The sequence below is a fragment of the Epinephelus fuscoguttatus genome, linkage group LG10 (genome assembly GCF_011397635.1).
Source record: "Epinephelus fuscoguttatus linkage group LG10, E.fuscoguttatus.final_Chr_v1".
In the NCBI taxonomy this organism is placed as follows: Eukaryota; Metazoa; Chordata; class Actinopteri; order Perciformes; family Serranidae; genus Epinephelus; species Epinephelus fuscoguttatus.
The window spans coordinates 43,729,127-43,740,657 of record NC_064761.1 but is presented as its reverse complement, the minus strand read 5'-3'; the positions used below and the strand labels follow the sequence as shown (position 1 = coordinate 43,740,657).

Here is an 11,531-nt window from a genome sequence, read left to right as displayed (position 1 = left end):
AGTCTGAAGAATATTAAATGTCTAACTGTTGTGAGCTGAGTGTCACAGTTCTGGCTGCACCTTGTAAATGACAGATAACACACTCTGCCTCTTTGTGGAATGCAGTTAAGCCTGAAAAGCCTTCACTGTCCTCCCTCCCCCTGAAGCCAGCTCCACCCTGTCAACACATTTGTTTTTGATCAGAGAGAATCAAACTATTTGACAGTCGTCATCTCAGAGAGGTGAAATGGCGCAGCGAGGAGTTGAGCTGGACCGAGAAACCTTCTCTTGTTCCATTTGTCTGGATCTACTGAAGGATCCGGGGACTCTTCCCTGTGGACACAGCTACTGCATCAATTGTATTCAAAGCTTCTGGGATGGAGAGGATGAGAAGAGAATCTACAGCTGCCCTCAGTGTAGGCAGAGCTTCACACCGAGGCCTGTCCTGATGAAAAGCACCATGTTAGCAGATTTAGTGGAGAAACTGAAGAAGACTGGACTCCAAGCTGCTCCTGCTGATCACTGCTATGCTGGAGCTGAAGATGTGGCCTGTGATGTCTGCACTGGGAGGAAACGGAAAGCCTTCAAGTCCTGTCTGCAGTGTGTGGCCTCTTACTGTGAGAAACACCTCCAGCCTCATCGTGACTCGGCTCCATTACAGAAACACAAGCTGGTGGAGCCCTCCAAGAAGCTGCAGGAGAACATCTGCTCTCGTCATGATGAGGTGATGAAGATGTTCTGCCGCACTGATCAGCAGTGTATCTGTTATCTCTGCCCTGTGGATGAACATAAAGGCCACGACACAGTGTCAGCTGCAGCAGAAAGGACTGAGAGGCAGAGAGAGCTGGAGGGGAGTCGACAAAACATCCAGCAGAGAATCCAGGGACACAGAGAAAGATGTGAAGCTGCTCCAACAGGAGGTGGAGGCTATCAGTCGCTCTGCTGATAAAGCAGTGGAGCACAGTGAGAAGATCTTCACTGAGCTGATCCGTCTCATGGAGAAAAGACGCTCTGATGTGAAGCAGCAGCTCAGATGGCAGCAGGAAACTGAAGTGAGTCGAGTCAAAGAGCTTCAGGAGAAGCTGGAGCAGGAGATCACTGAGCTGAAGAGGAAAGACGCTGAGCTGGAGCAGCTCTCACACACACAGGATCACAACCAGTTTCTACACAACTACCCCTCACTGTCAGCACTCAGTGAAGCCACACACTCATCCAGCATCAACATCCATCCTCGCCGCTACTTTGAGGACGTGACAGCGGCTGTGTCAGGAGTCAGAGATAAACTACAGGACGCTCTGAGGGACACATGGACAAACGTCTCACTGACAGGGACTGAAGTGGATGTTTTACTGCCACAACCAGAGCCCAAGACCAGAGCTGAGTTCTTCAGATATTCACGTCACATCACACTGGATCCAAACACAGCACACACACTGCTGTTATTATCTGAGGGGAACAGGAAAGTGACAGGAATGAGTCAACACCAGTCTTATTCTGAACACCCAGACAGATTCACTAACAGGCCTCAGGTCCTGAGTAGAGAGAGTCTGACTGGACGTTGTTACTGGGAGGTGGAGTGGAGAGGGAGAGGAGGAGTTTCTGTAGCAGTCACATACAAGAATATCAGCAGAGCAGGGAGGGATGAATGTGAATTTGGACGAAATGACAAATCTTGGTTGTTATGTTGTAACAGTAACAGTTATTACTTTTATCACAACAAAGTCCACACTCCCGTCTCAGGTCCTCGGTCCTCCAGAGTAGGAGTGTACCTGGATCACAGTGCAGGTATTCTGTCCTTCTACAGCGTCTCTGAAACCATGACTCTCCTCCACAGAGTCCAGACCACATTCACTCAGCCTCTCTATGCTGGACTTTGGCTTGGTTATCCTGGATTATTCTTTGTTGTTCCTGGAGACACTGCAGAGTTGTGTGAACTGAAATAGTCTGAAGTCATTTAAGGGTTAAACTCTGTCTTTAGTCTCCATGTTTGTTGCTGACAGCTGATTGTTGTGGCGTTTCTTCATTGCACTGAGATCAGCTGTCAGTCAAACATTGTGGGCGGGACTTTGACATCTTCTCCTGAGTTGTTGTGTAAATGTTTGAGTGTGTGTAGGTGGCGCTCCTTCCTGTGTGTGTCACTTCCTTTATCCTCCACACTTTGTTCTCTTTGTGTTCATCTGTAAAGAAATCTATAATCACATTTATTTGTTTGGCAGACCAAATGTTGTTGTTGTTATGAGGTTTTATAGAAGTGTAATGATCCTGATCATAATCAATAAGGACATCATTCATTATTGTCTTGTACACAGCTGAGATTCTTGTTTAGTTTAGTTTAGTTTATTAGTTTAGTTGATAGGGACCATGTACAGAACAGGTTCTATACCAGAGTTAGCTAAATAGCTCATTTGCATCCGTGGTCCCTGGGCAGGAAGTTAAAAAGACAATAAAACTCATTCTAAACACTACAGACAATATACAATATACAACAACATTACAGAGGAAACATCATACAAAATACATTCTATATACAAAGATCAATGATCGCATGATTGATTCTCTTTTAGCCATGTCTTCAGAGACTGTTTAAAACTGTTAAGACCTGCACAGTTTCTAATATGGCATGGGACTGAGTTCCATTTTCCAGTTGCTTGGAATGAGAATGCTGATTGCCCAAAAGTGGTCTTCCTAAATTTGGTGAAACAATCGCCTCTCATTGAGGCCCTGGATACCTTTACATTGTCCCTGCAGAATGACACACATTGCTTGAGTGGTGGTGGTGCAAGGTCATGAATCAATTTGTACATCAAGCACATGTCAGAAAACAAAAGAAAACTGTCAAAGGTTAACAAATTCTGTTTTTTTATAATGGTTCAGTGGTGGTAATTTCTTGTTTTTTTATCAAAAACTTTCACAGCCTGTTTGTAAAGAGTATACAAAGGTTTCAGCGTAGTCACACATGCCTGGGACCAGCTTGTAGCACAATAGGATAGGTGTGAAAGGATCATTGAATGCATAAATAATTTAGCAGCATGTATGGGTAATTGATGTCTAATATGTCTAAAATTAATTAAACTAGTTCTGACATTTTTGGATATCTTTCTAATATGCTTTTTAAAAGTTAGGTTAGAATCAATGATTATGCCCAGGTATTTAAAGTTGTCAACAATTTTAATCACCTCTCCTTTGACAAGGATATCAGGTTGTTGCTGTGCATTTCTCTTGTTGGAGAAATACATGCCAACAGTTTTACTTACACTGAGAGTCAGACAGTTGCTAGTTAGCCAGTTTGAGACTTTGTGTAGCACTGCAGTGAGTTTTGATGCAGCCTGTTCTCTATTTTTTGCATGGGTATAGATGGCTGTATCGTCTGCATACATTTGGGTATGGACGTCTGGGCAAATCAGAGGCAGGTCATTAATATATAAACTTAATAAAATTGGTCCTAAAATTGATCCCTGTGGGACTCCAATGGTGCTATTTACAAAAGAAGAGCATACACCATTAATTCTGGTGCACTGCTTTCTTGAGTCTAAATAAGACTCCATCCATGTCAGAGCTTTAGAGGAAAAGTTAAAGTTTGACAACTTGGACAACAGAACATTATGAAAACAGCACCAACAACACCTCCATTATCAAGGCTGGATTTAATTTGCACAATAAAATAGCAGTTTGCTGTCTCTGTTGAGTGATGTTTCCTAAACCCAAATTGCATAGAATGCAATGGAAAATGGCCTTGATTTAAATGGGCTATCAACTGGTCGCACACTATCCTTTCAGTTACTTTGGAGATAACAGGAAGTATATTTATAGGTCTGTAGTTGGTAACATCAGTTACATCACCAGCCTTAAACACAGGAGTTATCACTGCTGACTTCCAGGCCATGGGGGAAAAAAACATGTTTAACAGACAGATTGACCAGATGTGTAATTGGCGTGGAGGGGATGTTTTTATACTTCCTCACAAATGCACAGTCACAATCAAAAACATCTTTAGCCTTAGAGTTCTTAAACTGGCTTATGGTTTTAACTACAGATGGTTCTGTCACTTCAGATATGTTAAAAAGTGGGAGATTATCATTTGGTGGTGTAGTGTTCTTCTCTCTGGGGCCAAAGTTTTTCGCTAAGTCTCGAACAGAATCAATAAAATAAGTATTAAACACAGAAGAGATTTTGGCTTTATCTTGAGTTAAGGTGCTCTGCACTTGTAGTTCAAACCCTTTGTCTCTATTGTTATTATCCTTTTTTAAGACCATGTTAATGTTTTTCCAAGTTTGTCTGCTGTTTCCTTTGGAATCATAAGTGATAAAGAAATTTGCTTTAGACTTTCTCAATTCCTTTACAACTTTATTACGTAACTGTTGAAAAGTTCTCCTATCGTGGGCTAACCCAGACTTAACTGCAGTTTTTAATGCATAATCCATTTGCTTCATTAAAGCCCACACTTGTTCATTTAGCCAGGGCAAGTTTTGCTTTTTTCTGGAGTAAGTAATATTTTTACTGAATTCACTTTTAACTTTGTCAATCATGGTCATTAAGCTCTTAGAAGCATCATCAAGGTTATCTGTGGAAAGGAACTCACTCCAGGAGAGTTGTTGGAGTTGGCTTTCAAATCATTGATAAGCCTCTTTGGTATGATGTTAAAAACATTTTTACTTTCCTGTCGATACATAAACCTTTGTTTTGTTAGCTTCCTTGATATCAGTGTCAGATTGTGATCTGATAGCCCGGTCAGAAAATTAAATGTTTTAGTTATTCTCTCTGGCTTGTTACTAAATATTAGATCGAGCTGTGTTTGAGATGATGGGGTGATTCTGGTGGAGCCTTGGATTAATTGTGTAAGATCAAATTGGTTTGTAATGTCTTTGAATTTTTTCCTTTTCAATTTCTCAGTCCAGTTTATATTGAAATCTCCAAGCAGAATTAGTTATTTTTTCTTGTCAAATTCTTTCAAAGTGTTGCTCAAGTATTCATAAAACATACTATTTGATGAAGGTGGTCTGTATATACAAATAACAGTATATGACATGTTGGTAGATAAGATCATTTGTACTGCCATACATTCCATATCCATACAGTTCAGTTCAATTTCCTTACAATTAATGTAGTTTTTGATATACATCGATAGCCCACCTCCTTTGCCAGACTTTCTATCTTTTCTAAAAATATTATACCCTGGTACAATATATGCTGTGTCAGGTGATGAGTCCGTCAGCCATGATTCTGATAAACAAAGGAAATCTAGATTTGAGTCCATGAGCTGTTTTTCGAGTTGATCCATTTTTGAAGCGACACTTCGTATGTTTAAATGTCCCCCGAGTAGCCCCTTAGGCTTTGCGTGTGGGTCCCATAGAACTTTCGCATGGTTGGTTGTTTGAAAAAGCACAAAGTTACGCTGTTTGTGAACGGGGAATTTACTACACACGTTGGAGATAGCCGGGAGCACTCCAGTCACATTTGTCAGTGTGACAGACAGTTTAGAAGACGGTGGATTATTGTCACTTCGCTGGGGCAACTCAGAGTTACCTGTAGGATCAACAGTACCTTGTCTGATGGACGCAATAGCGCACCGTGGGTCACCATTGCAGCTGAAGTTAGGTCCAGGGTTTTGGTGGACATCGCCAGCAAGCAGGAGTGTGATAACAAGGTAGCTGACTGATCTCCTTAGCTGTTTAGATGGCTTTTCTCTCTCCATGGATCGTAGCCGCTTTATAGGAGCAGTCGCTTTTCCATCGTTCAGTATCGTGGAGTAGGAGATGAACTGACTCCATGGATCATTCCGTGATGCAGAGGAAGTCTAGGTTGTTGTCAGTAATGAATTCATTTAAGATGAGTGCTTTGTTGTTGAGTGAACGGATGTTTAGCAGTGCCAGTTTGAGGAAATGCTGCTGTGCGATTGGCTGTGAGGAATGGGCGAGTTGGCGGAGGTTGGGGTTGGACCGTTTGACGTGTTTGAGGTTACATTTGTTCACAGAGTTGGACCTGTTATAGGGACGGAGTGGTCTGACTGAGATGATAGACTGAATGAGGAGAGCAGCAGCAGGAGGGGACAGTGACAGCTCGGGCCTGTAGGAGGAGCTGTAGCAGGAGGAGGTTCCCAGAGATGACACCAGAGAGCAAGACGGTGTGTGGGTAAACATCAGTCAGTCACGTGGGTAGCTTTGCACAGCGTGCTGTAAATTGGCAGCTAACATTTGGCTGCCCAGCCTATTGGGATGAAAACCGTCACTTTTTAGAAAGGACTGTCGACCCCAGAATAAATTAAAATTGTCAATGAAGCCCACACTGCATGTCCTGCAGGCAGATAGGAGCCATGTGTGGAGGGAAAGGATTCTGCTGAAGATTTCCACACTGCAGCCGAGAAGAGAGAGCGGCCCGCTGATGAATACTGATTTTCCACAGGTGTTGAGATACTGAAAAAGTTCGCTGAACTCAGCCTTGGTGATTTCTGACTGTCGGCGGGATGCATTCATGCAACCAACATGGATCATAATTCTGTGGACAGACGGTGGTAGTGAGTGTAGCAGGTCGGGGAGTTTTGCCAAGATAACAGAGACCATGGCTCCAGGGAAACAGTGTGTTACCGCGTTGAAGAATCGGATGTTTCTGGTGATGGAGTCACCAACTATCAGGGTGGTCGGAGGAAAAAGGGGGCGCGGAGATGCTGACAGTGGACTCACTGGGCTGGGTGATGGGAGAGTGGATTTTGAGGAAGACTTAACGGTCGATGGTGAGGTGGAAAGTAATGGACGGGCAGAGAGGCGGACAGGAGCACAATGCGGTGCCGGTGTAAACTGTGGTAAGGAGAGACGGTGAGACCCGCGGGAAGAGGAGCGCTCAGGGTTTACTGGAGGGGGGATCCGAGTTGGCGATTTGTTTTTGTTTTTGGACTGCTGGGTGGATGGTGGTGAAGTTGGGGCTTCTCCAGCTAAGAGAGGGAAGCCATGCAGATTGAGGATATTATATCTGTTCTCCAGCTGGATGCTATGATGAGATGCTCACATGGAGTGGAGCTGGGCAGGAACTTGGGTTTGGCCCCCTGCTGTATCCAGGTGTCGTCCGGGTTGGTGTTCGGAGAAGGCACAGCAGCAGCCGGACCAGGAGCGGTGACGTCAAACGTTGGGGGAGAGGCAGCATCAGCGACAGGACAGGTGGCAGATGGAGACTCAGATTGTGCAGGACCGAAGATGATGGTATCCATTTGCAGCTCAGCTTCACAGATTTGATGTAGCGAGGATATACGTTGTTCCAGCTCAGTGATCCTGTTGGCGAGGCGGGTGCAGCTGACACAGCCGGGTGGAGAGGTGAGTGGAGCCATAGGTTGAATGTAGTAACTGAGGATAGAGAGAAAAGGGGAGGCCAGTACAAGTGCTAAAAGTACTTAGTTCAGGCTTGGTGATGTGGGTAGCAGGTAAGGGGTAGAGAAGCAGGGAGGGCACGGGGACTTACACGCAGGGGCTCCAACTGGAGCCCACAGTGACGAAGCTGCTTAGCAGAAGTGACTCACAGAAAGCACAGCACAGGGCAGGATATCAGAGGCGGGACTTACCAGCAGGGGCCCTACACTTGGGCCCGGTGCAGAGATCAGGCTTCAGGCTGTGGAACAGGTGTTAAGAAGCATCTTGACACCCGGAGAGTCCTCGGCTGGGTATGCTCCAGCTGGTGGTGGCTAGCAGCCTGGCTAAAAACAAGGCTAGCACTTGTTGGTGCGGCTATGTTGCACAGCTCAGGCGGTCTGGTTAAAATCTTACGTTTTGTCAGGCCGATGTTTAAAATCCACGGACCGGATAAAACATACACTATTTAAAAAGTAATGTCTAAAACAAGAGCCGTAAGAGGATTGTAGAAATTGTTAAAAAATCAGTTTTTAAGAGTCATACAGATGGAGGACTGAGAAACGCATGCATTATCCTTGACCTCCTCTGTTCAGGGATGTAGCACCACATATTGGATCCTTTGCATCAGCAGTCTGTGTGGGCCCCGCACCTTTCCCCTCTTGATCCATCTCTCTCTCACACACCTTTTGAATACTTTTCTTATGAAGTCAGTTTGCTTTCTTTCCCTTTCCTTTCTTCCTTTCTTCCTCACTTCCTTTCTCTTGCTTGGGGAAAGACCATAGACTGTCTATAATAATGGATGGAGCTACTGTGATGTCACCTTTGGGTTTTGTGGACTCAAGTTGGGCATTTCAGCCGTGGCCATCTTGGTTTTTGGAGCCAGAAGTGACCATATTTGGAGGAGAGGGTGGAGCTGTGGACTGTAGCGATGCCTTGCAGACAATCTGTCACTCAAAGCGGCCCCGCCCATAACCCTCTGAAACCTGAGCAAACTGGCTTTATTTCTTTTAACAACGCGTGAAAAAGGCGACTAAAGAAGAAATGACCCAAAAATTTATTGAACGTTAAAAACAAGAAAATATGAAAAATACAACAACCTGGAAAGAGCGCTTAAAAAGTATAATAATTCTGTAACATCATTTTAAAATGTAATAATCATAACAATAATTATAACTGTAGATTTTCTGGAGCTTTAAAAAAAAAAACTAAATATTTTTTACTTTTTTTTGTCATTGAAAAATCTTCTCACCAAGTTTCTCATTGTCTTTTTTTCATGTTTCCTCACCACTGAGCTCAGGGTTCAGAGGGTTAAATATGTGTAACTTTGGGCCTTAAAAAATGTTACGTTCAAATTCACCCCGTGTACAGTTGTCACAAGTGTAGAAATTAGCTATAGAGACCAAAACTGTTTTTGTAGCAGGCTGTAAACATGTTTACTAAACATTATTACTTGGGGCAAATTAAAAAACAAAAAACAACTATATCATTACGTCTAAACATATACATGAATGAAAATATCCATTATAAAAATAATGATAAATGTTGCAATTAGCCTGTAGATGTTTTTCCAATTGTACATATTTAAATGTTGTTGCTCATCGTCCTCCTTTTTATTTTGAAATCCCTGACCGGAACCTGTATTGTTTCCTGTTTTCAGTTTAACAGCTGATGGTGAAGATGAAAAAGAAACCTTTTTATATTTACCTGTACAAACATGTCACAAACTAAAAGATGAAGTGATCAGTGTTTTTAAATGAGAAATGAGCTCTGTTGTAAACAAGTGTTAAACACACAGTATCTCTGTCAAACTGCTCCTCTTCCTGGAATGACTCAGCGCTTGATGAGCCCTCCCTCCTCTTCCTGCTCTCACACACACAGCCAGCTCCACTCTGTCCACACATTTCCTTGTTCCCTCCCCTTCAGATCTACAGTGTGGAACCAACACGGTGGTGACGTGAGAGAGCTGACAGGCTCCATTCACTGCAGGAACACATGATGTTTAGATCAGAGCTCAAACTACTTTCACTTCTCAGAGAGTGAAACTCACACAGTCACTGCCACGAGGTGAAATGGCGCAGCGAGGAGTTGAGCTGGACCGAGAAACCTTGTCTTGTTCCATCTGTCTGGATCTACTGAAGGATCCGGGGACTCTTCCCTGTGGACACAGCTACTGCATCAACTGTATTCAAAGCTTCTGGGATGGAGAGGATGAGAAGAGAATCTACAGCTGCCCTCAGTGTAGGCAGAGCTTCACACCGAGGCCTGTCCTGATGAAAAGCACCATGTTAGCAGATTTAGTGGAGAAACTGAAGAAGACTGGACTCCAAGCTGCTCCTGCTGATCACTGCTATGCTGGAGCTGAAGATGTGGCCTGTGATGTCTGCACTGGGAGGAAACTGAAAGCCTTCAAGTCCTGTCTGCAGTGTGTGGCCTCTTACTGTGAGAAACACCTCCAGCCTCATCGTGACTCGGCTCCATTACAGAAACACAAGCTGGTGGAGCCCTCCAAGAAGCTGCAGGAGAACATCTGCTCTCGTCATGATGAGGTGATGAAGATGTTCTGCCGCACTGATCAGCAGTGTATCTGTTATCTCTGCTCTGTGGATGAACATAAAGGCCACGACACAGTGTCAGCTGCAGCAGAAAGGACTGAGAGGCAGAGAGAGCTGGAGGTGAGTCGACAAAACATCCAGCAGAGAATCCAGGACACAGAGAAAGATGTGAAGCTGCTCCAACAGGAGGTGGAGGCTATCAGTCGCTCTGCTGATAAAGCAGTGGAGCACAGTGAGAAGATCTTCACTGAGCTGATCCGTCTCATGGAGAAAAGACGCTCTGATGTGAAGCAGCAGCTCAGATGGCAGCAGGAAACTGAAGTGAGTCGAGTCAAAGAGCTTCAGGAGAAGCTGGAGCAGGAGATCACTGAGCTGAAGAGGAAAGACGCTGAGCTGGAGCAGCTCTCACACACACAGGATCACACCCAGTTTCTACACAACTACCCCTCACTGTCAGCACTCAGTGAAGCCACACACTCATCCAGCATCAACATCCGTCCTCGCCGCTACTTTGAGGACGTGACAGCGGCTGTGTCAGGAGTCAGAGATAAACTACAGGACGCTCTGAGGGACACATGGACAAACGTCTCACTGACAGTGGCTGAAGTGGATGTTTTACTGCCACAACCAGAGCCCAAGACCAGAGCTGAGTTCTTCAGATATTCACGTCACATCACACTGGATCCAAACACAGCACACACACTGCTGTTATTATCTGAGGGGAACAGGAAAGTGACATTAATGAGTGAACACCAGTCTTATTCTAAACACCCAGACAGATTCACTGACTATTATCAGGTCCTGAGTAGAGAGAGTCTGACTGGACGTTGTTACTGGGAGGTGGAGTGGAGAGGATTAGGAGGAGTTGATGTAGCAGTCGTATACAAGAATATCAGCAGAGCAGGGAGGGGTGAATGTAGATTTGGACGAAATGACAAATCTTGGTCGTTACATTGTGACAATAACAGTTATAACTTTTATCACAACAAAGTCCAAACTCCCGTCTCAGGTCCTCGGTCCTCCAGAGTAGGAGTGTACCTGGATCACAGAGCAGGTATTCTGTCCTTCTACAGCGTCTCTGAAACCATGACTCTCCTCCACAGAGTCCAGACCACATTCACTCAGCCTCTCTACGCTGGACTACGTCTTTATTTTTCTCAATTATTCCTTTTTTTTCATGTAGCCACTGCAGAGTTGTGTGAACTGAAACAGTCTGAAGTCATTTAAGGGTTAAACTCTGTCTTTAGTCTCCATGTTTGTTGCTGACAGCTGATTGTTGTGGTGTTTCTTCACTGCACTGAGATCAGCTGTCAGTCAAACATTGTGGGCGGGACTTTGACATCTTCTCCTGAGTTGTTGTGTAAATGTTTGAGTGTGTGTAGGTGGCGCTCCTTCCTGTCTGTGTCATTTCCTTTATCCTCCACACTTTGTTCTCTTTGTGTTCATCTGTAAAGAAATCTATAATCACATTTAATTGTTTGGCAGACCAAATGTTGTTGTTGTTATGAGGTTTAATAGAAGTGTAATGATCCTGATCATAATCAATAAGGACATCATTCATTATTGTCTTGTACACAGCTGAGATTCTTGTGCGGATGAAGTGAATCTGAACATGAAATCACTGAACAAGAGTCATTTAATAGTGTTTGCTTTCTGTTTTTGTGTC

At 44.1% G+C, this 11,531-nt stretch overlaps 1 protein-coding gene and 1 pseudogene across 1 annotated transcript; both read left to right on the top strand.

Annotated features, from left to right (window-relative positions):
* Nucleotides 1-226: 226 nt before the first annotated feature.
* On the top strand, nucleotides 227-2,310 carry LOC125895985 (tripartite motif-containing protein 16-like; annotated as a pseudogene).
* Nucleotides 2,311-9,083: 6,773 nt separating this feature from the next.
* LOC125895984 (tripartite motif-containing protein 16-like) lies at nucleotides 9,084-11,531 on the top strand. Its single transcript, XM_049588255.1, has one exon. The coding sequence runs from the start codon at nucleotides 9,383-9,385 to the stop codon at nucleotides 11,090-11,092; it is 1,710 nt and encodes a 569-aa protein (XP_049444212.1). The 5' UTR covers nucleotides 9,084-9,382; the 3' UTR covers nucleotides 11,093-11,531.

Excerpts from the sequence above, each read along its gene's own strand:
- LOC125895984 (XM_049588255.1), top strand. The coding sequence starts at position 9,383 with ATGGCGCAGCGAGGAGTTGAGCTGGACCGAGAAACCTTGTCTTGTTCC.